The sequence below is a fragment of the Madurella fahalii genome, assembly GCF_045866475.1.
Source record: "Madurella fahalii IFM 68171 DNA, scaffold_3, whole genome shotgun sequence".
In the NCBI taxonomy this organism is placed as follows: domain Eukaryota; kingdom Fungi; phylum Ascomycota; class Sordariomycetes; order Sordariales; genus Madurella; species Madurella fahalii.
Window position 1 is genome coordinate 3,609,462 of NW_027263973.1, and position 22,755 is coordinate 3,632,216.

General features: G+C 55.4%; 10 protein-coding genes across 10 annotated transcripts; 5 read left to right on the forward strand and 5 right to left on the reverse strand.

The window, feature by feature from the left end:
• Positions 1-1,154: 1,154 nt before the first annotated feature.
• Positions 1,155-3,050, forward strand: MFIFM68171_06523 (uncharacterized protein; the record flags this gene model as incomplete). Its single annotated transcript, XM_071061943.1, has 3 exons — positions 1,155-2,213; positions 2,294-2,813; positions 2,893-3,050. The coding sequence occupies 3 exons, from the start codon at positions 1,155-1,157 to the stop codon at positions 3,048-3,050; spliced, it is 1,737 nt and encodes a 578-aa protein (XP_070918044.1).
• Positions 3,051-3,588: 538 nt separating this feature from the next.
• MFIFM68171_06524 (uncharacterized protein) lies at positions 3,589-5,139 on the forward strand (the record flags this gene model as incomplete). Its single annotated transcript, XM_071061944.1, has 2 exons — positions 3,589-3,657; positions 3,706-5,139. 2 exons carry the CDS (start codon positions 3,589-3,591, stop codon positions 5,137-5,139), a joined length of 1,503 nt encoding a protein of 500 aa, XP_070918045.1.
• Positions 5,140-6,137: 998 nt separating this feature from the next.
• Positions 6,138-7,268, reverse strand: MFIFM68171_06525 (uncharacterized protein; the record flags this gene model as incomplete). Its single annotated transcript, XM_071061945.1, has 1 exon — positions 6,138-7,268. One exon carries the CDS (start codon positions 7,266-7,268, stop codon positions 6,138-6,140), a length of 1,131 nt encoding a protein of 376 aa, XP_070918046.1.
• Positions 7,269-8,291: 1,023 nt separating this feature from the next.
• Positions 8,292-8,555, reverse strand: MFIFM68171_06526 (uncharacterized protein; the record flags this gene model as incomplete). The annotated part of the gene is made up of 1 exon (XM_071061946.1): positions 8,292-8,555. The coding sequence occupies one exon, from the start codon at positions 8,553-8,555 to the stop codon at positions 8,292-8,294; it is 264 nt and encodes an 87-aa protein (XP_070918047.1).
• Positions 8,556-9,031: 476 nt separating this feature from the next.
• MFIFM68171_06527 (uncharacterized protein) lies at positions 9,032-9,988 on the reverse strand (the record flags this gene model as incomplete). The annotated part of the gene is made up of 1 exon (XM_071061947.1): positions 9,032-9,988. The coding sequence occupies one exon, from the start codon at positions 9,986-9,988 to the stop codon at positions 9,032-9,034; it is 957 nt and encodes a 318-aa protein (XP_070918048.1).
• Positions 9,989-10,853: 865 nt separating this feature from the next.
• On the forward strand, positions 10,854-13,327 carry MFIFM68171_06528 (uncharacterized protein; the record flags this gene model as incomplete). The annotated part of the gene is made up of 7 exons (XM_071061948.1): positions 10,854-11,330; positions 11,418-11,664; positions 11,732-11,896; positions 11,969-12,086; positions 12,146-12,197; positions 12,299-12,412; positions 12,470-13,327. The coding sequence occupies 7 exons, from the start codon at positions 10,854-10,856 to the stop codon at positions 13,325-13,327; spliced, it is 2,031 nt and encodes a 676-aa protein (XP_070918049.1).
• A 568-nt stretch (positions 13,328-13,895) lies between these two features.
• MFIFM68171_06529 (uncharacterized protein) lies at positions 13,896-14,366 on the forward strand (the record flags this gene model as incomplete). Its single annotated transcript, XM_071061949.1, has 1 exon — positions 13,896-14,366. One exon carries the CDS (start codon positions 13,896-13,898, stop codon positions 14,364-14,366), a length of 471 nt encoding a protein of 156 aa, XP_070918050.1.
• Positions 14,367-14,856: 490 nt separating this feature from the next.
• On the reverse strand, positions 14,857-15,166 carry MFIFM68171_06530 (uncharacterized protein; the record flags this gene model as incomplete). The annotated part of the gene is made up of 2 exons (XM_071061950.1): positions 14,857-14,932; positions 14,997-15,166. 2 exons carry the CDS (start codon positions 15,164-15,166, stop codon positions 14,857-14,859), a joined length of 246 nt encoding a protein of 81 aa, XP_070918051.1.
• Positions 15,167-18,197: 3,031 nt separating this feature from the next.
• Positions 18,198-19,763, forward strand: MFIFM68171_06531 (uncharacterized protein; the record flags this gene model as incomplete). Its single annotated transcript, XM_071061951.1, has 6 exons — positions 18,198-18,562; positions 18,613-18,625; positions 18,690-18,945; positions 19,003-19,298; positions 19,360-19,525; positions 19,585-19,763. The coding sequence occupies 6 exons, from the start codon at positions 18,198-18,200 to the stop codon at positions 19,761-19,763; spliced, it is 1,275 nt and encodes a 424-aa protein (XP_070918052.1).
• A 1,174-nt stretch (positions 19,764-20,937) lies between these two features.
• Positions 20,938-22,115, reverse strand: MFIFM68171_06532 (uncharacterized protein; the record flags this gene model as incomplete). Its single annotated transcript, XM_071061952.1, has 2 exons — positions 20,938-22,030; positions 22,090-22,115. 2 exons carry the CDS (start codon positions 22,113-22,115, stop codon positions 20,938-20,940), a joined length of 1,119 nt encoding a protein of 372 aa, XP_070918053.1.
• Positions 22,116-22,755: the final 640 nt, after the last annotated feature.

A 22,755-nucleotide genomic window follows, 5' to 3' on the forward strand; every position in this document is an offset into this window, starting at 1 on the left:
CCTTGATGGCCTGAGTCCATGACGAATCGGAATGAAGGTGCTGAGGTGTCACGATGCCGTCGTCACCTGCCTAACAGGGTCGCAAAATCCGATAATAACCTGAGCTGTCGGACTCGGCGGCGATCTAGGCGAAGATGTTGCGTGAATGGTGAACCCGTAAATAGTGGGGTAATCTTGGCTGGGAGGATGCTTTGAAAAGCTGGTGGCTATCGCCGACGCCGACATCGTCATCACATGTTGCGGACGCTGATAACTCGAGATTGCCGATTTGTGACATCCCTAGCGTGGAACAAAGACGGCCGTCAGGAACACACCAGGGGCACCAGCAGGTGGTAGCTGGGACGAAGCTGGCCTAAAAAGTAAAACTGTAACCATATCATCCCGAGTAGCCTAGCTCATGGCGACGAACCAGATTGATTCGTGTCTTACCATCATTTCGCACCGGTGTTAAGCACAAGTCACCGAGCCATCTTGGCAATCTGGTGTTGCAAGCCACCGATAATCGGAAGTCCGGACAGGGAGGGTATCACAAAGCCTCAAGAACTTAACCGTCGAAAAGCGCGTCATCGAGTGCCCGGCATCTAGGTCTTGCTCTCAGCACGTGGGACTTTGGTCGCTGACTACGGACTTGTTTGGTGTATTACACAACATGGGGAGCTAACCACCCACGGAGAATTCTGTTCCCTTCATTTCTCGGGTTCACCAGCAAAGATCGTGACCCGCTCACTGCGCCGGGGGAAGGCCGGGCTCCATGCAAATGCCGCTCCAAGCATTACTGTCCGACATTTTAGCATGACGGCGAGCACTTTTATGTCTCAAGGCAGGGGGCCAAGGCTGAGGAAAGTACCGTGCCTGGGCGACATCAGTAGCGGGTTGCCGTCCCAAAAACTTGTAGGTGACATCTGGCCACCTGCATGGGCCCGGGAACAGCGAGGCTACACCTCGGTTGCACAACATTCAAAATTCCCTAGCCTGACCGCGCTTACAAAAGGATGCAGGCCCGCCTAGCCCACCGTCCCAGATGGGTCTTGAAAGACACGGACATATTAGAACCTTGAGCCCCGATCCAAGACTTGGCGATTCCCATTAACGAGCGGGCTAACATATGGTAGTGTTCCCCACAAATAGGGACGTTGGGTTAGCACCACGCCAACATGGGGCTTAGCATATGGCTGGCCGGGATGGTGGTAAGCTCATTACTGGGGTATGTGTACTGGGGCCTGTTTCCGGTTCCGCTGCCGGGCATACCGTATGATGTCAAGTCTTCAAAACGACTGCTGGGGGATCTAAACCAAATCAAGGAGCAGGGGAGACTATCTCGAGAGATCACCGAGGGCATGTTCGCCGTCGCTCGCAGGTTGCGATCTCCCATCGCCCAACTTCTTGGAACGGCTTGGTCCAGGAAGATCGTTGTGGTGGATGATGCACGCGAAGCTGAGGACATCCTCACTCGCCGGCACCAAGACTTCGACCGATCCATGGTGACGTCGCAGTTCTTCATACCCATGTTTCCACACTCGACAATATCACAGGCGACAACCCCAGGTTTAAAAGCTCAGAAACGGCTGTGGTCGGGTGTCATGAGCCCGGCCTTTCTCGACGGGGTAGTTGCACCGCATATCCAACAATCTGCTCAGGAGCTTGTCGAGCTCTGGCGCCTCCGAGCGAGGCGGTCTGAGAATGAGTCATTTGACGTGTCAGAAGACTTTGCCAAAACCGCCCTTGATGCGATTTGGGCGGCTATTCTGGGCTCGCAACTGGGAGTCATGCGAAGGGAAATCGAGCGGTTTGAGGCGGCGTCCGGCAAAAGAGGCACCTCAAATCCTCCGTATACGGTCCCCGAAACACCCTGCAATGTGGCGTCAGCTGCAGTGGTGCAGGAAGCTGTAGAGTACCTCAACAAGATTGTTGACGTGGGCTTTACCTCGGTTTGGCCACGCCTGAGCTTCTTCCTGATCCAACTCACCCCAACCTATCGGCGCTTCAAAAGGATCACCGACGACGGAATCCGGGACTTGATGGCCCGCGCGGTCGGGAGGTATCAGCGGATCGAGACTCTCGAGTCCGAAACCGATGGCGAGGAGCTCGATACCTGCGCCATGGACCTGGTGCTGCGGCGGGAGGTCCTCACGGCAAGAAAATCCGGACATTCTCTCCCCGACCCTACCAAAGACCCATCCATGCTCGAGGAACTTCTGTTCATGCTTATCGCCGTAAGAACTCCCGCCCCCTCCTATTTCCCCCCCTTAAACCCAACCAACCCTAACACCCCGCTTCCCCTTTTCATTTCCAGGGCCACGAATCAACCGCCAGTTCGCTATCATGGTTCGTCAAGCTCATCGCGCTCCATCCAACCGTGCAATCCGCCCTCCGCAGCGCCCTGCAATCCGCTTTCCCCAACGACCAGTCGCCCCCCGCCGCGGCCATCCTCGCCGCCCCGCTCCCTTACCTCGACGCCGTGCTCGAGGAAACCATCCGCGTCTCCGCGCCCGCGGGCATTATCGCGCGCGTGGCCAGGGTCGACACCACCATCCTCAGCTGCCCCATCCCCAAGGGCACGCACGTCCTGATGAACACGCGGTTCCAGGCGCGCCCGGCGTGGACGGTGAGTGAGGACGTGCGCAGCGAGTCCAGCCGCGTGGGGCAGGTTAAGCGGGCGAAGGGTGGGGGCTTGGAGGGGCCGAGCGGGCAGGAGCTGGATCGGTTTGACCCGCGGCGGTGGCTGGTGGTGGATGAGGAGACCGGGAGGGAGGTGTTTGACGGTAACGCGCTGCCGAGTTTGGTGTTTGGGGGCGGGTATCGGGGGTGTTTTGGTAAGTGCTGTTCGTGGCTCTTGATTAGGCTGGGGTGGTCGGTGAGAGATTGCTGACTAAAATGGTGCTTCTGGTGTAGGCAAGAAGTTGGCGATGAAGGAGATGCGAATCATCATTACGCTGATGATTTTGAATTTTGAGTTTCTGCCGTTGTTTGCGGAGTTGTCGAGCATGGCAGCCGAGGAGAGACTGTTCCGTAGGCCGAGGACGTGTCATGTCAAACTGCGGCCGTTGTGAAAGCTAGAGTTGCCGTGGCATCTGCTTTTGCTGGTCTTGGTTTGTTTGTGGTAGCTATTGCATGTTGGCTGAGTTAGATGGAGGTATTTTCTTGGTCCTTTCACTGAGGTTCTGACTCTTATGGTAGAGTGCTAGCTTTTCGAGATTTGCAAATAGAATCGATCATTTATACTGTGCTGCCCGAATGATGGTAGTGGTGAATAGTCCCTGAATATTAAAGTGATTTCGAGTTCCCCAGATCATGTTCTCAATGCAAGACCTCACGGAGTCCGGACATACGATAATAATACCAAGTTTTGGTTCCAACGAGTTGCAAGCGTCAAGTGATAATACGGGTTAGGGTTTCTTGCGCCTGCAAAAGGACCAGGCGGGAAAGTGGGGAACTGGCTGCCGCTTAATCTCAAGCACTGGACCCATATTTTCGCTCGCAACAGCCAATAATATGCCGCGGCTTTGCTCGCACAACTGCATCGACTCTCCTCGCGGGTATGCGAATATCGACTTCGTTCTACCTGCCTCTCCATCTGGTTCGCCCAAAATGTCAAATACCTATCTGAACAAACAGCAATTCCGGGCTCCTTCAGGCCTCCAGCCTGCAATCCCCTTTGTATGCGTTGTCTTCTTTCACTCGAGCTCCGCGTGCTGATTGACGCAGGAACGGCCAACCCCGCGCTCAGGAACATCCCAGCGACCGAGGGTTGAGACGCCTATCCAACCGCCCCAGATCCCGACACACACCCCCGCAGCACGGCAGCTCCACGCCGCGGCGGCATCGACGCGCCCCATATATCGGGTACGGCAACCCCCACAAGTACAGGAGCCGTCGCAGCAACCGCCAAATCCCCAGCAAGACCAACAGCCTCAGCTGGACCAGAATTTGCAAAACGCTGAGCGGGCATACCTCAACACGTACCGTCCGCTGCACACCCCGCAGGTGCAGCCCGTCTACCATACCGCTGGCGAAGGCCGCCCGCCCAGTCCGCCTTCTCACCTGTCATACCACTTCCAGCAGCTTGCGCGAGCGCTCCAGGTCGACGAAAATGGCTTAGACGCAACTCCTCAGGGGCACACGCCCCAGCAGACCCTCCCTCCCCAAGCATCACCGCAACAGCATCCGGGCAGGCAGGACCAGTCGCAGCCCCCCGGTAGGTCAAAGGATGAGTCCATGGAAGATGCCGACGACTCGGACTCAGACGGCGGAGACGGCGGGGCGGACGGCAACGGAATGCCCAAGCGGCCCCTTGCCCCACTTGTGCAGCCTGTGACTCCCCTCCAGCTGCCAACCGTGCGGCCGACTCTCTTGCTCGGTCCGTACAACACGCGGCAAGAAGCCATGAACGCCGTCATGGAGTATGCCATTGCTCAGGGCTACATGCTCGTGCAGTCTGGCTGCGCCAAGGCGAAGACCCCCGGAGGCGGCTATAGCAAAGAGGCGCCGGTGGTGCGCATAGACTTGCAGTGCGACCGGGGCGGCACCTGCAAAAACGCCGGGACAGGCAAGCGCAAGCGGCCGACGCACAAAATCGGCTGCCCGACGCGCCTGAAGCTGGTATGCCGGAAGCGAGATGCTTCCATGTGGTTCATCGACCCGCGCTGTGAGCAGCACAACCACGACCTGAATCCCAATAACATGGAGTCCCTTGCTAGTTACCGCCGCTGGCGCCGCCTCCAATCCGGTGGGAGCCCGGTTGAGTCACACAAGGAGCGTTACGAGCGCACTCGCAAGCCTAAGGTGCCGCAACCGCCGCCACCGGTGCCAGCCCCGAGATTCCACAGTGCCGGGCCGCAGCCCCCACCGCCGCCGGCGACCCCTGTGCACATGGCTGCGCTTAAGGGACAGGTCAAAATCCTGGAGATTTTGCTCAACAAGGGCGCTGATATCAACGTCATCGACTCGACCGGCCGCACCCCATTGCACTGCGCAGTCGAGGGGTCACGCATGGATACCGTCAAGTTGCTCGTCGATCGTGGGGCTGATGTATCACTGACTGATTCCAAGGGTGTGAGCCCACTCCAGATAGCCGTGGAGAAGGGGATGGAGGACGCCGTCTTGTTGTTTATCGAGAAGGGCGCGGATCCGAATAAATGAGCCGCTGCTGCAGGGAGAAGGCATTGTGTAGCCGCATTTCGTGTCCTGCATTCGACGAAACGGCAGAACATTAAGCCTAATGAGTATGAATATTGTCATACTTCCCTATTACGGTCCCGACTTACGCCACAAGGTTGCCTTGACCGCAGGAGATGCAGCTCCTGTCTCCCAGCAAACCTTTCCTGGACAACCCCTTGCTCGCCGGTTTCCACCAATTCAGCCACGACCCGTCTTCCCACTTCTTTCGAAACCGTTACCACGCCCGCCGTCTACCATTCGTCTTCATTCGTCACAATGGACGCCCCAAATCGCAATCAAGAACAGCCCATCCAGGTCGCAGTCACAGCGATCTACGCGAACCAAGCTCCCAGAGTCTGACAAACCGCCATTCTCTTTAACGTCCCGCGAAACACGATGCAATATTCTTTGCCGTGGAGGGAACCCAACAAGATCTCGATACCCCAGCTACAATGATTTACTCCCGATGAAGAACCGCTTTATCGCGGAGCCTATCTCTAAATGGGAGCGGCCAATGGTCGTTTCTGGGCTGTGACACCGCGCTACTGAGATGTCGCGGACGAAGGGGGATGGAAAGTCCCGGGCAGGAACTGGTATTCGAGCCTTTCACGTGGCATCGGGAAATAAGGGCATATTTGGGGAACCGGAGGAGAAAGGGAAGTAAACGAGACTTGGGAGGGATCGCCATCCATGAGCCGCAATAGCGGAGCAATGAGACATCTACCGAGCGACGTTGACGACTAACCTTAGGGACTGTAATGGATTCTGAAGAGTTGGTCGGGATGGTCGTTGATTTCGCTCGGTACCTATGCAGCACAGAATATGAGTTGGATGTTGTGATGGCCCGCCATCTAACTATTGCATTAGAACTCCGGTACCATTTCATGCCTCAATAACAGCTTCATTTACATCCACTGTCCCCTTCCACTTGCATTGCAAAGCACTTGCCCATCTTCAATTTCCAAGCTTTTAACACCTGCTCACTTCCTCCGGCTTCGACTCCTCGCCACGCGATCTGCGATAAACTCCCCGAACGCATCCCCGAGCGCCTCAACGTTCCCTCCTCCCCCAACCCCCCTCCTTCTACTACTCCCCCCACTCTCCCTTTCCCCCCTCCCCCTATCCTTCTCTCTCCTCCCCCGGTTGTCACCACTCTCGCCGGAGAAAACATCCCGCGCCGCGGCCCCCAACGCCGCCGTGGCTACTCGCGCACCCTTCTCCCCGTTCCACGCCCCCGGCTGGGAGCGCGCGCTGAGCGCCGCGAGCCCGCCTGCTTGGATGGCGGCCGTAGCCGCTTTTTGCCAGCGCGGGGAGAGGTGTTTCAGGTTGGCCAGGGACAGGCGGTCTTTCTTGGCCTTGTCGGAGATGTTGTTGTTGGCAGAGGTGGTTTTGGAGCGCGTGATGGCCGGCCTGGCGGTCTTGGCGCGGGCTGGCGAGGGGGATCGTTGCGGGCGGTGGGGGTGGGAGCGCGGCGGCGGGGTCGGGCTGCGGTGGCGGTTGCGATGGCGCTGCGGGCTTGCTTTGCGCTTCGACCGGTCCCGGTCCCAGTCACGGTCGCGGTCGCGGTCGCGATCACGATCGCGACCGCGGTGGCGGGTTGGTGATGGCGAGAGAGACGACCAGGTGCGCGGTGGCTTGGATGATGGGCCTGGCCCGGGCGGCGGAGTGTCTCTAAACCCGCGTGTCCACGGCATCGGGGCTGTGGCGCGGGGTTCGAGGGGGGGCCGATGGCGGGGCTGGTCTTGTCTCTGTTGTTGTCGTGGTGGTGGGGACGGGGACCGGCCACGTCCGGTGCCCCGGTAGCCTCCCGCTGGGCTGCCGGCGCGGGGTTGACGCCTGCGTCGCGAGTACCCGTCGGAGTCGGACGGTGGGGAGGGATATCGGCGCCTTCCGGTATCTCGTCTCGAGGATTTCTGGCCTTCAGCCCAATCCCATCCCTCTAGTGGCGGCTCCGGCGCCGGCGGTGGAGGTTTGTGCATCGGCGACTGGGCTCTGCGCCCGCGTGGGGATGCGACACTGCCTGTCTTCAGGTAGTCGTACCCATCATCCCAATCGTTGATACGGCGGAACGGGTCATCTTGACGTCGTGGCAAACGTCTGTTGCTCGGCATTCTTTCGAGGTTCGGGGTGTGGTCCTAAGTGTTACGGATCTAAAAGGGTGTTATTCCCATGGGTGGGATGCGTTGAGAAATAAGTGTTTTCTGCAATGCGAATGTAACCGACGGTGGGAAGTGGCGAGTTTGCAGCCGTTGGGGCTGATTTTGTGATATGCTTCAACTGTACTGATAATAGCGGCGAGAGTTTATGTCGAAAAGTCAGGAGACGGAACTGCAAAAGGGACGGACTGTGGCAATGTCGTTAAAAGGTGGGAGGGACATATGCGCCAAGCCACGGAGCACCCGTGTCGAAGACATCACCTAGCTATACCTGACACGCGGCCATTCGTTCGCTGCTTTTGTGGCCAGCTGCATGATTACGACAGCATTGTGTTCAGTAGGGTCTAAGGCGGCCCGCGTGGGGTTAACGATGGTAGGATGAATGGTCGAGCATAGTCCGGTGGACCTGCAGTGGCCATGAGGACCGGTGATCTAGAATTCTCAGTGGCCCTTTTCCCGCAGAGCTGGTCGGGGGATGGCGTTGCTAGACCCAGTGAGCATTCACATTCACTGGTAACGATGCCCATGCCACACATCGAGTGCACGCGATTCCAGCTCCCCGTGGCTCCTGTGGCCCCACTGATCGCTGGGCCTCGCAACGTCAGCCGATGTTGGCATGGGGTCGCCACATGACCCGGGCCCGGAAGGCCGCTGTGTACCGCTAGAATGGTTTGGTAGCCCCGCGCCACTACGTCATCAGGGGGGTTGCATTGTGGGAGGGGCCATCAGTGCCACACTTGTGGCGTCCTGCACCCAATGGAAGCCCGACAGGGCTCACGGGATATTGGAGGAGTTACCTTCCACTATCAGGCCGCGAAGTAACCCGGACCACGCGTCTCCGTGACGGTCCTATCCAAAACCGAACATCTCAGTTTTGCACCACCTCACCATTCTCCATTCAAACGCAAGAAAGTAAGCAATTAGGAAGCCTTGGCTGTCGAATACCCCGAGAGAGGAGTCAGAGGACTACATACCCAACTATCTGGTCTCGCTAATATGGACATCCAGCACCAGAACTGGATTGACGCAAAGGTCGGGGCGCTCTACCTGCCTCATGGCCACAGCCACTTTGCCCGGCGACTTGGGATGCCAATACGACGTGCAAGCTACCCCAAGCGGTGCAATCTCCATCGACCTTGCCTCAATCTTCTCAAACACCGCCCGAACCAGCCGTTCTACTTGTGCCGAGCACTCGAATTTGAAGTGGCCCAGCTGTTCCTTGAGGAGAGCGGCCGTGGCCATATCCAGATGATTCAGGCTCGCTAGCACAACACTCGTCTTGCCAATGTTCCATGCGAAACAGCCCAAAAAGAGATCCAGAGGCGTCTGTTTGGTTCCGAGTCGGCAATTGATAAAGTATGCACACCAGCCTCTGGTGACCCTGTTACATGCGAAGAAAACCTTGTCATGTAGGTCTCGATGGCTGCTCGGCATGGATGGGCAGCTGACTATCCCAGCCCCCGACAACCGGACGAGTAGGACAGAATGCCGATTTCCAATCACTAGGTTGGTTCCCGAAAATGGGAATCGCACCGGAAGTTTCGTGGATAAAGTGACAGTCTCCACATACAACGCAACCAAGCCTCTGCATTCCTGGTCTAACATAGATCCTCTACCAAAATTGATCATATTGTCGGGCTTGTACCTCACATATAACCCTCCGCCAATCTTGCACAGGGGAACGCCCAACATTCTGCCTGCTTTGGTGCAATTGACGTTCAGTACCGCTCGGAGAGAATATTTAAATGGCTGCCATGATGAATTAGGCTGGCATCGAGTTGAACACCTCTGTTGGTGATGACAAAGTTGGCGTAGATAGAATCCCCCGGTGCCACTTCGATGTCGCCGCAGCGGGCGAACTGGCGGGACGCCTCGGCAAGCACACTTGCGAATTCGGGGCAAGGGACTCGGTCGTCAACCCAGGCGAAGATACTTAGATCAGGGGTGGTCCGAACGATGGCCGTCTGCAGGCGTTCAAAAGCCTTCAAGCCCTCGCCGTAGATCAACGACATGTTGACCTCAAAGATTCCCAAAAGACAATACGCCATATCCTCGACCCGTGTCGTTACTCGCATAGAGGCCCATGACATTCGCCGCGCCACAGCAAAGTCGGACAGCATGGCGTCCTTTTGGAGAAGCGCTTCTGGGATTCCGGTTATTGAACATAGCAACTCGGCCAATTCCCGCTTGCTCCCCCTATACCGCCACTCCTTGTCAAAGAACAACACCTCGCTCGGCGCGATAAGCTCTTGCAGCGTCCAGCCACGTGTGAACCAGCGACACTGGGGAAGTGTATTGGCCAAGGCGTCCTCGTTCCCAGGCTCGAGATCGGCCAGGTAAACATAGCATACGGCGGCATTCTCGTAGAATTCGTACATGGAATTGATCGCCTCGCTGAGCTCGGCGCTGCTCGTCTTGTCGATGCAGCACGTGTCGACCCAGGCGTAGCTGAGGGCGTCGCGCGAGCGCGCGAGCGCACATGTCTGCTGGATCTTGCGGAACCCGGATTTTGCTTGCAGCGAAGCGGTATCGGCGGTGCAGGACGTGAGTTGCTGCAAAGTGACCTCGTCGTCATGCCAGGTGTGGGAGAGGATGGCGTAGGGTGGGATGTGCGAGCCGATGAATTCCCTCAGCTGCGGGGCAGATGAGGGGTTGGATGTCTCGAGGAGTCTCATTATGATGACTCAAGAGGATTATGATTTGTGAAGAGAAGTAAACCTCCGCTGGGGATCAAAGCCAGAGTGCAGTTGTGATGGACCCGACGCAACAATCACAATGTAAGAGTGAGACTTCCTTTCAGCGGCTGACTTTCCCAGCGAGACCCCACCTTTCGCAAGTTCTCGGGCGGAATGGTCTCGAGGGTCAGCATGCGGTCGCCGAGCTGAAAACATGCAAGGCAGCCACTGAGGCACCCTGATTGGTTTGTGTGCCTCAGCAAACGCCTTGCCTGTTGCCCAGTGACCTCACGAGAAAACCTCCTCCCTACATCCTCGCTATCCCGGAATATGCACTCCATAAAAAAGAGAGTCCCTCTTCCATTGTATAGAGTTGCACACAAAGACCGGGCAAATGGTTGCCCCCGGGATAACTGTCGGAAAAGCCCGGCAAGCAGACCAAGGCTCTTCGCTGTGCTTGGCGTATCCATGTCTATGAATTCGTCCCAAGCTCCTCTTTAACCTCCCGAAAAAAGAGATGATTAATGCCATTTGTGGCGCGGGAATATCGTTTTAACAAAGACAAAACCAGGCCAACATCCCTCCCTTTGTGACTACCTAACACAAACACAGGGCCATTCCGGATGCGTTACACTTAACTTAGCAAAAGCTTTATAAAGTCTACTGCATCCTATTGAAACCAATGGCAGCTTCGCTCTTTGTTCTCCACCGAGCTACTTCGATCTGACCTGCTGCAAAGCGGCGCGGTGCTGATATTGCGACACAACTCCAGGCAAGATCCTCGAATTCACGAATGTATGCTGAGCTTTCCGCAAAGCACTTTGTGGGCGAAATTGAAACAAAACAAGAATATCCAACCGCGGCTATGGCTGAACGCGCCTTAAATGTAGAAGAGGCGTTCCGGTTGTTACAGAAAGATATTACTGGGGAGTTCCGGCACTTCCGAGAGTATGGGGAGCCACCAACGTTCGAACAGCAACTGATGTTCACGAAACTGAAGGTCCCCCGTGAACTAAACCGCGAACGACCTAAAGGCCGCCGTCGTTTGGCTCGTCTGGAGCAGGAATTTTCCGAGCCAACGCTGCGAGATCTTGTGAACCTGTCGGACCACCCTGCGCCCGCGGCAGCGGAAGACCAACAAAATCTTATAGCTGACGTATCTCGCTACGGACTCACTTTCGATCGTATTCTCGGATGGGGCGGATGGGGTCTCGTAGGCCTCTTTCATCTTGAGGCGGCTCCGGGCGGCCCGAATAACCGCGATTACTTTGTCGCCAAGTGTAACATTGCCGCCCACCACAACGCTGTGCGGGTACTCCAACGTGAAAAGAGATTGCAAGCAGTAAGCCCTCCGTCGTATCCCGGATCGTTATGGTTGGGGTCTTTGCTCGTTATCCAGACGGCTAACAGACCGACGCTACTGAAACAGGCCTACCGAGGTGCCCTGCATATCGTTCAGCTCAGGAAATTTCCAAGGCCCGAGGGTTCAGAACGGGCGGGAGATGAAGCGCTGGAGAACGATGCCGACTACCTGAGATACCTGGGTGGTCCAGATAACGTAATTCTGCTCGAGTACCTCAGGCGTGGGAGCTTTTCAAAGATGATACACGGTGCCGAGAGCCGCCCGGACCTCGGTATGTTTCCTGACCGGGTTCTCTGGCTCATATTCCAATGCCGTAAGTCCGGTCACCCTAGCCAAGCACATGTTTTATACTTTAATTCACCACTGACGGTTTTGAGCAGTGATCCAGAGCTGTATTGCACTCGAATACCCGCCCATGAAGGACGATGACAACCGACAGAATGCCGACGCCACAGGAAGGATAAATGGGGAGTTGATCAGAGAACGGGTACTGAGCAATTACCCGGGCACCAACCTGATACACTTTGACATTGACCCTATGAATGGTAACACTCCAAACAGCCACTGCATGACTGGCGGCTCGTGTTAGCAGATGGATGACCGTTTCTGCGATACAGTTCTTGTGGGCGATGTTCCTTCTGGGCCTCGCGGCGACTCTCACCCGCTAATGCCAGTGCTAAAGCTGTGTGACTTTGGTCTTGCAGTGGAATTCACCCTCGAGCTCTTCCGAGATAGGTAAGAAACTCTCGCACATTCGAGGCCGGAATTTTTCTTTGACATTACTTTTGTTGTAGGACGTGGATGTGGCAAACAAGGAGACGCTCAAAATTTTACCACCCTACACCTGTAGGTTTAAAGAACCAAAAGTCTCTAATCGCCCTATCTTTAGCTACTAATCAGTATAGACTGTGGCGACGGATTGCTAACCACAATATCATCAACCGCAGGAGCAATTCGTCAACGAATGGGACTATATCGCCGGGGCTCCTTGCAGGTCAAAACCTAAGCCCACTGTCGCCGGGCGGTACAGCTGGAAGACCAACCTCTACCAACTGGCAACGGTGAGTGTCTCAATCACAACGTCTGGAAAATGACTTGATTGACACTTTCTATCCCAGACCATGGCCTGCGCCATCACCAAATGCAGCCCTGCTGCGCCGCCTTTTGCCCAGCTGATAGACATTCCCAGTAAGGCAGCGGACGAAGATGAGAGGGACCCGGAAGATGAGGAGGAGGAGGAGGAAAGGGAGGAGAGGGAGGCTGCAACAGTGAAGGCCTGGTCCTACGGCGGCTATCTCCTCACGGAGAGATTCAACCATATCGACCTCGGCTTGCGGAAGCTCGTGGCATGGTGTATGTGTGACGACCCTGATCAGAGGCCAAGTTTTAAGGAGCTCGAGACAAAGATTCGCAATGAGCTGAATTTCACGAGCTGGAGACACAGGAATCAAGGAGACAATGAGATTCGCGACTGGGTACGCCGATGCTTCGATCCACCGCCTCCCCCACCAGCTTTGGGCGGTGGGGACGAGGGAGACGACGATGATGAAGGAGACGATGACGAGAGTGACGAAGGTGACGAGGGGGATGAGGGTGATGAAGGTGATGAGGGAGACGGTGGTGTGGAAGAGGAGGACGAGGAGGATGGCGAGGAGGATGACGAGGAGGAGGATGACGAGGACGAGGACTATGAGCCCAGTGAGGAGGGAGAAGATAAAAGTGGAGGTAGCGATGACCAAGAAGACGATTACAAGCCAGGAGAGGAGGAAGAAGACGGCGGAGGAGGTGACCAAGGAGTTGACGATGACGGTTGGGACGAGGGGTTCGATGATTATGACCCATTCGAAGGCCGTAGTACACCAGGTGAACCTGATTCCCCCTATGTACCATCGCCAAGTCCCAAGCGGCGAGGGGGTCGGAAGAGGAGACAATCATCGACTCCCCCACCACGACCGAAGAGACGACGGTATAGGTGATGATGGGAACAGATTGTAGGCGGCGGTGAAGACGATAAGATAGATAAATCAACCAGAGGCGCTTTTTGTAACATCAAAACCTGGTGTAGACCACATGCCGTACCATGTTTCAATTGTGGTACAGTTTACAAGATAACCAGTTCCACCATGCCATGTCGGGGATGACCATTGCACCACTTTGCTAGTGTGGGTAGTGATACAAACCACAATTCATATATCCTCCTAGTTTGACAAATGCTACATTGTTGACACCAAAATACTGGGGCCCCTTCCTACCGGCTACCAACCTCCCTGTCCTACATCGTGCAGCGCGGGAGCGAGCAGGACCGACCAATCAGCACCACCAGCCATCCGCACCGTCCAACCGGACGCCGGACACGGAATCGGGGATTCCCGGCCTTATCCTAGCTTGGACCTCCCGTTCCACCAGAACAACCCCTCCCAACGCTCATCACCCAGCCGCTGAGCAGCCTCCCTATCACCGCACCTCACCACACCCCATCCCGTTCCAGTTCCAGCCGGTTCCAATCCACACCGATCCGGCACCTCCGACTCAACACCAGCCACGATGGCCCCTACCAACCGCCGCAGACCAGGCGTCATCCTCGTCCACGCCGGCCTCACCCACCCCGCCGAGTTCACCGCGGCCGACCTCACCAACTGGTACGAGGCAAAGCACATCCCCGAGGTACTGGCTACGCCGGGGGTGGGCGCCGCGGCATGGTACCAGATGGTAAGCCGGGCCCCGCCGCCGGGTACCGCTCCCACTACCACGACTCCTCCTCCTCCCCCTCCTCCTACTGCTCAGCCAGAAGAACGGAGGCAGGAGATGCCCTACCTCGCCGTGTACCGGCTGGCGGACTTGGGGTGGTTGCACGAGGAGGGGTGCGAGTTCTGGCAGCTGCCGCTGGGGTTGCCTGGTCGAGGGGAGAAGATGATCTGGGATGTGGGGGCGTTCGAGACGCGGGTTTGGGAGGAGGTGGGGGTTGGCGATGGCGATGGCGGTGGAGGGGAGGATAAGAAAGGTTGGTGTGGATGAAGTTGGGCCGATCTAACCTGTCGGGCTGTGGACTGATGATGCCTCGTTCTTAGGACCGGCTAAGTGCCTCGTTCTTGTGCTCCTGGATGCCGATGAGGGAGACGGGAAGGATGCGGCGGCGGTGCTTCGGTCATCGTTGCAGGGCTCGGGGGGGTACCGGCGGGTTCGATCGACTTTGTTCAAGGTGGATGAGACTCGGCCGTGTCATCCGTCTGCTCGAGAACAGGCGAAAGCTGAGGGATTGGGCCCGGGAGAGAAGAAATATTTGTGTTTTGTAAGACGCACCGTATTCTCGTCCTCCTTTCTGATTTCCAAAGCTAACGATACGCTGCTAGCACGAGGTTTTGGATGACGGGGTTGCCGGACTGCGAGTTAACAGATCGGATACCACCCAATACACGCTGCTGAGTGCATTTGGGAATGAGGATACCCAAGTTAGGAAATTGGTCGTATTAGTTCGTGGTTAAAATACGAAGCATTTTCGACTACCCTATGACTTGGACTTGGCCCTGAGCATCCACCAGCCTGCGAGACCGACACCGACGGCTGTGATTGTTCCCGCTCTCCTAATTCGAAATTTAATGTTAGCTATTTGATTGAGGTTGGACGCACACGGTTTCGGCCCCGTACCAGTTAACCGGGTTTCGCTGGGGTCCTGGCGGCTCCGAACCGCCCACACCGCCCAGTTCCTCCTTGTCCGTGTTGACGAACCGCACTTGCCGGACGGGGGGCAACCGTTGCGGCAGTCTCGTCGAGGCGAGTCTGAGTGACGAAAGAGATGCAAGTGTTCTGGGGGCCATGGTGTTTGTGGTTGACGGATATTGATGTGTTGGGACCTCAAAGTTTCCAATCAAAGTTACCTCTGCGCTCTGCCCTCTCGGCCCTTGATGAAGACTGGACTCAAAGGTTTTCTTGCTGCTGGGTATGACGACACCACTTCATTACCCCGACAGCTGGAGTTCGCTGAGGTCGCGGTTCCGCCTCCTCAGCCTTGTAACGGCTGAACGTGGACATCGGATGACGTCACTCGGGGTCGGGTTAACCATGTTCCACACCATCTAGCGCCGCGGTAATCGCGGCGGGGTTCACGTCCGGAGGCTCCCCGAAATTCCATTACCGGGCAGTTGAGATCAGGATGTAGGGTGCCTCTCTCCATCTGGAAATAGCGCTGTTGGCTGCAAGTTGTGGTGCCTCCCACCTCCCAACGCTGCCAGCCTCTGGCCCAACCGAAGGCAGTCTCGCCGTCGGTCGGTGTGCCTCGACTACCTTCGATCCCGTTTTTGGCAATTGAAGGCGGGGGAACGGTCGAGGTCGGCACCGTCATTGGCTTCGCTGAATTGGGAGGCAGCAAAGATGCAGGACGCCGCCCAATCAGAGTTCATTTGCGGAGGCGGTTCTGCATGGAGAGTGCGCGATGCCACTTCCCCGCAAGCTGTGCAACAAAGAGGGGATCGGGAGCTGGACGGCCTCTTGCTACGTTCCGACTTACTTATAGCGTGCTCTTAGCTCTACGAGTGGCCGGTTTTGGCTTCTCCCTAGGCTCTCCGACAACATCTCGCACCGCTCGACCCCGCGGGGTCTTTCGTCTGCGTAACCGTCCTCTGAGTTTTTGTCTATAACTTGACATACTCATAGCCCTTTAACCTCCCGCGCGCGGGGGCGGACGACGCCTCCGTGTCGAAACTCACATTTCGTGGTCATGGAGTGGTGATCTAGATGGAGAAGGTCCCCGTGCAGGTACTGCAACTGTGGCCAATGGCTGTCAATCTGTGCTTTCGGGACCCTCAGATTCTCATGCATTGATACCGTTGAGGACCCTGCACGGGGGCCTTCTCCCGCTTGATCGCTGTTGGGGGGTGGGTTTACAGAGGATAGGAGGATGGGGGGATCCGGGAACTACACAAATCTTCAACGACCCTTTTCTCACAAGTTATCCGCATTCGAGTCATTCAATCGACCTCCCTGCTGAATCTGCGGCGCCCTTTTCGGCCATAGCGGAGTCGCAGCTCAACAACTTCACTGATCCCTTGTCGCTTCCGCTTCCACTTCACCAAACGTCATCGGCTTCGTTGTTCGGCTACATTACGGCTCACAGCCCTGCACTCGACAGCTCACTTGTCAATATCACGAGCATGCTGAGCAACGCAGGCACTGGCTATCCGCTCTCCGGCTTACCGGTTCAAGGCGATCCAGCCGACATCGGTTGGCCGCATCTAGCGCCTCCAGCGTCTGACGGCTGGTTTGGCAGCCCTCTGTCAGCTTCAACGTTGGGCGGGAGCTGGGATATCGGTTCTGGCTTTGCATTCCCCAAATTTGCGGCCCCGGGCTTTGTTGGCTCCCATGGTCCCTTGCATGATCCATCATGCTCGGCGCTATTCACAGCCGACGCAGACGAACAACCCTCGCCGACTGCCGCTGGATCGGGCTCCGGAGCGGCTTCCAGAGCTGCCGCATCACAATGTGCAAGTAGCCCTTCGACTGGTAGTACAAAGGATCCTTGTCGATCGGGTCCTTTTGCGTGTTCTGTGTGTCATGTGGTCTGCAACACCCGCACGCAGCTCTTGTGGGTCTTCCTAGTTTCGCTCCCGCAGAACGCTGGAGCCATACTAACTCCGAACTAGACACCACAAGCGCTATCATTCGACGCCGTTTGCCTGTTTTCACCCTGGCTGCAAGGAAGCATTCAGCACGCGGCCAGATTGGGAGCGGCATCTGAAGACAATCAAGCATGGAGGCCGAAGACAGTTGCGATGCTCGAGTTGCTCTAAGGAATTCACTCGAAAGGATAACTTGCGACGACATTGCAGGAACGCTTGCCGGATTCGCCGGCGTTCCGAATGAGGACGGTGGGCGATGTTCCCACGTCTTCTTTCATGGGGGCAACCTGCTCTTGCTCGAGACTCTCTCACAGTCGCGCGAGCTACCGTTGGTTGCATCTTGCAATTTCCCGGTTGCCCCCTTGGCACTTCGCCTTTTGACGAGGATGGTGTACTGAACTCGACCCAATGCATTTGGTCCCGTGTGCGGCGGGTAAGGGATGGGCACCATTCTGGTACACATTTGTGTCTACTCGTCAAACGCGGAAAGGGCCATTTGGCCCTGATGTCAACCTTACTACGGTAGCTCGCGACGACTGATGAGAGAGTCTGGAGCGAGAGCGCCAACGGAAGTGACGGCACACACTGGCATCAATGTCATGGACAGTGTTGGATCGGCAGAGCCCTGATTATAGGCCAAGGCTCTGTCGTTAGCGAAGTGCATTCCAGGCCGAACAGGAATGTCCTGTCAGGTCGTGGATATCAAACCGAGTATCTGATATCCGTATATGAAGTGTCGTTGCTTAGATAGGAACAGAGATGTGATTACTGATGAACTAAAGTGCCTGGTACTACCACGATTTTTTAATTTACTAATAGTGCTCATATCCGCATGGTCTTAAGCCCTGAACCTCCCCGCCTGTAATTATAGTTGGTTCTGCGCAGAACACGCCCTCCCTGATTTGGTTGATTGCTGGATATCCAGGGCCTACACGCCTGACGGAACAGCCTCATGTCCTGACGGCGGGATAAATAAGGCACCGAGAGGGGCGGAGGTGGAACGGAAAGGAAAATGTAGAAACAAAAACAAGACAAAAAGCTCAAGTTTGTCTCGCAATAATTAACGAAGTCGCGTGATACAAATGGAAACCTGGCGCTTGGGTACAAGCCGCATGATTGGTCAAAGCTGTGAAGTGGGGCACTTGCCTTGAGAGGGTGATCGGACAGCCTCTTAATCTTTTTAGCATTCAACGGACACTACTCGCTTGCAATGGAATACAAGGGATAGTTGATTATGGCGTATCCTCTGCGTTGCCAGACGGGTTGGTGGCGGATATCCCGCCTGGGGCACACCCTCTCCGCGCCGGTGTCGTCGGCCTTGGACCTCCACCATCATGTGGCTTCCTTCTCATCGTGGTCGCTCGGCAGCCAGAGAGCCAAATTGGGAGCGCGTTCACGGTCAGAGCCGCGACGCTTCCCCTCTCAAGGATTTGACATCATCGACAAAGCCCGGCCCGTTGAGGAAGAGGGACTACCGGTATACGAGCCCGAGCATTTCTACCCGGTCCAACTGGGGGAGGTGTTTGATGGCCGGTTCCAGACCGTGGCCAAACTTGGCTACGGTTCGTCTTCTACTATATGGCTTGCACGCGACCTTCAGTAAGTGGCCTCGCCAAGGTCAGCGACATATATTGGTTAATGCAACACAGAGATCACCAGTATGTAATTAGCCCTCAAAATCTACATACATAATTCTGCCTGCCACCGCGAGCTCCCTTTCTATCAGCGCCTAAACAACGTCCTGCCCTGCAAGCATCTGGGCGCAGGGAACGTCCGAAACCTTCTAGGTTCATTCGAAGTTGCAGGGCCTCACGGAAGACACATCGTGCTCGTTCTTCAAGTTTCTCAAATGAGCTTGCGTGATATGGATACCGTATTTATGAAGGGCCGGGGCTTCGATGAAGAGTTCATCAAGGGTGCCATCAGAGAGCTCCTCGAGGCAATTGATTTCCTGCACACAGAGTTGCAGGTAATACACACTGGTAGGGAACTCTTCGTTTCTTTTCTCTTCATGTGTGGACTGTAACTGTACCCCATAGACGTGCATCCGGGTAACCTACTCCTCGGGTTGAACGACAACTCCCTCTTCAAGGCGCTGGAAGACAACGAGTTTTCCAATCCTGTTCCGCGCAAGGAGCTCTCGGACCGAACCATCTACTTCTCTCGTCTCATGAAACCCGCGGTTGGGCCACTCCTTCTCTCCGATTTTGGAGAGGCTAGATTAGGGCCTGGTCCGCACGCTGGCGATATTATGCCCCTAATGTATCGAGCCCCTGAGACGCTTTTGTGGATTCAATGGAGCTACCCAGTCGATATTTGGGGCGTTGGACTCACTGTAAGTTCAACCGTCGAAATTTCTTATCTCCAATGACATGCTCACATCCATGATCCGCCAGGCATGGGGTCTCCTTGAAGGAAGAACCTTGTTTAGCGCCCAAAAGGCCGACGGGAGCTTTTCAGATGGAGTTCACTTCTCTGAGCTCATTGCTGCGCTAGGCCCACCTCCTACTGAGCTCCTCGACCGGCATCGCGAGAGAGCGCTTGAATATTGGGATGAGCATGGTGCGTGTCTGATAGCATTCTTCTCAGAGAGCACCATTAACTAGCCCTCTCTCTTGCAGGTAACTGGGGCGGGTTTGTCCCCATTCCGACTGAGAAGACCTTGGAAGCTGCCGAAACCAAGCTGAAGGATAAGACCAGGTTTCTTCAGTTCATACGGAAAGCTCTAGCTTGGGATCCCACGAAGCGCCCAACAGCCAAGGAACTATTACAGGACCCGTGGTTAATGGGGGAGAGTTGATGAGGCTACTGGATAGCTGCAGGACATCTTGACCGTGTTGTATTCATATTTTATGATTGTGTCGCGATCTGAAAGGGTTTAGCGCTGCCAAGAGTTAGAGCGCAGTTAGCCGCAGGGGATCTCTTTGTATATATACCGCTTAAAATCTCCTATATATTGGGATCAGAACAAGGCACACTTTTTCTTTCTTTTGTTCTACCTACGCTCTATTCTTGAGCCGCCTCTTCGCTCCCTACAGCGCGACAGATTGAGACTCTCCCGACACAAATGCATCCCTCAACTTGGTCATGTGGAGTTCCAGACTCAGGCTCACCCATCACGCATCCAATCTTGCTTGGTGGATTTGTTCCAAATTTGTACTTAAGATACCGACCCTGCCACTCAGCTTTTCACTCACTCGTCAGACTAAATGAGCGCTTGCCTACTAGGGTTGACGAACTGCATCTCGGAAAATTTACCCGGTCGATTTTGCAAATTCTTGTCATGCGGCACAGCCTGGCAAAACCCTCCGCACTTGTCTTGGAGATATCTTTGTGCGCTGAATTCCCAGTTAGCTAGCTTCCATTTTCTCCATAGGTTAGTTTAGCTTGCAAAGGTTGAGATTACTGAGCTAGGCCCGACTAAGGCTCCGCCAGCGGGCTGAACAACCTGGTGCTGTGTCAGAGCCGGTGCCCTCTTCCCGTTCTTCCTTACTGCGGAGTTGCGAACTTCCTGTTCGCGGCTTTTCCTGAGAACCAACCTCTCTTTGGGGGATTCTAGGGAGGAGTTCGGACGGCGAACACAAGACAGCTTTTATGGCTGGTGGGTGTGTTTCCCCCGCCGGAATTTGAACTTAAAAACTCCAATCCGGGATGCAACAGAACTGAGTGTGAGCGAAGTTCGTCCCCGCGCCACGCTGCGGACGGTGCAGTGGATTAAGCCTCCCCCGTCGACATCGCGGAAAAGCAAAGACCATAAGGTAGCTACGGATTCGGAAGTGCAAGGGACATATGAACGTACCCTGTCAGGTATCATTCCAGGATTGATTGTTGCATTCATGAGGAAAAGAAGAAATGAGGAGCCCGGGAGGAAAAAAAAAATCATATCTCCCAAGCGATTCCCCCTAGTCCTTAACCATCTTCTTTAGACCGCAGAAGGATCGGAAGAATACTCAAATGCTTGCCTGAGTCGACTTTTACTCAGGCTGGAAGACCCATAGAGCACTCTTCTTCTCCTGTTTCCCGAGCCCTAACTTAAATACCGGATTGACAATCCATTCGTCCAAAGGAATGTCCTGCTGTACTGGCTCAGGTTCCGGCTGCGCTTCTAACGTAGGAGCCGGCTCATCTGGTTTCTCAATTGCACTACCCTTCCTCTGCCCCTTCTTATTCTTCTTCCCCTTCTTTGATGGCAACACACAATCCCAACTGTTGGCTTTTGGTGAAGCCCCCTCGGGGACCAGCTCGGACTCCGCAAGACCCCGGGCTGTCGCCATCGGAATATCCGCGTCGTCAACCACAGCATTGCATGTAACCGTTTTCTGCATGGATGAAGAGGGGGGCCGCGGTACGAGATCATCCTCTCCAGAGACCGACTCGGGCCGCCGCATTGGGGGGATAGAGATGACATTTTCTGCCTGCGAGGAGCTCGTCACGAGTGTGGGCAACTCTGGTGATGCGGCGGCTTTCTTAGCGCCGATGGTCTCGATAATCTCATGGTGGACTTCCAGAGCGCTCCTGAGCAGAATTTTCGTTATGGGGATATCGTTGGATAGCTCGCCTTCGGACTGAACATCTACCGTTGGCAAGTCCGTGTACTCTTCGAATGCCCTCTTGACGATTTCTTTCATGTACGTCGGAAACCATGTGTCCTGGATATCCGATGATGGGTACACCTTCCTGGCGATGTCAATGATGGCGAAGGGATCGATCCCGTTGCTAAGAAGGGAGATTTGTTCCTTTGCTAACTCTTCAAGACCGTCGAGGTCATACGCGCGCGCGGTGATATAGACCTCGAAACCTGTCTTCAGTTTGGCAAGTGTCTCCTCTCGGCCAGTGCCGGGCCCGGTCCACTTGAGAGTGTGGTACTGATCGGTGTAGAGATATGCAACGAGAACGTGCCCTGCACAACGCGAGATGTGGCCGAGGTCGATCGTGTATGGCGGTGTGGTACCGAGTACGGGCAACTCTCGAGCCAATTTCGGACTGCGTTGGAGCAGTCCCTGATGGAGATTGAGGGTGTGGCCTCTCTTAAACCTGAGCTTAACTATTGACCCTGAACTGAAGCGGCTTTGAGGGCAGAGTTCCTGTTAGTAGTTCACGGGTAGTTATGCTCAGTAATTGCTTACGATGTTTCGAAGTATGTGTCTTCCATGTTGTCGACAGTAGAGATCGTGATCTTTATATTCTCATCTCTCCTCTCCGATGCCAACTTATTCATCAACCCGCGAAACTAGAGCTAACCCAAACGACAGTGAACTTTCGCAGTGGATTGGGAAATTGAAGTCTGCAGCTATGCAACCTGCTGGACAGAGTCTGGAGGTCGAGCCTCTTCAGTAAAGGCTTGCGCCTTAGGCCTTTAAAGTCTCAGTCTGACCCCACCACTCACCCTCCCTCAGGCTCAGGACTTCCTCCTGGCGCAGACGCTGCATGGAAGCCCAATGGCCACACTGCCCACCAAACATTGTGCTTTGGGAAATCCCCTCCGCCCTTCCAAGCTTGTGATTTGCTCGTTGAGGAGGAACGCAGACATTGTGCAAAGCCGCCACCCAATCGCGGGATCAAGACAGGGCGCCAAACCGGCCGCCGGCCTCACTACATATGCATGAGCATTTCTAGGGCGATAATCCGGATTTAAAGACATCTTTTTTTTTTTTTTTTTTTTTTTTTTTTTGAGTGCGAAGTTAAGCCGCGCAACGATTCATTGGTTAAGAGATGTGAAGGCCTAACCGTTCTCAGTACATACCACACTGCTGATTTCTTAGTGTTTAAGCCTGTGGACCCTGCAGCGTAAC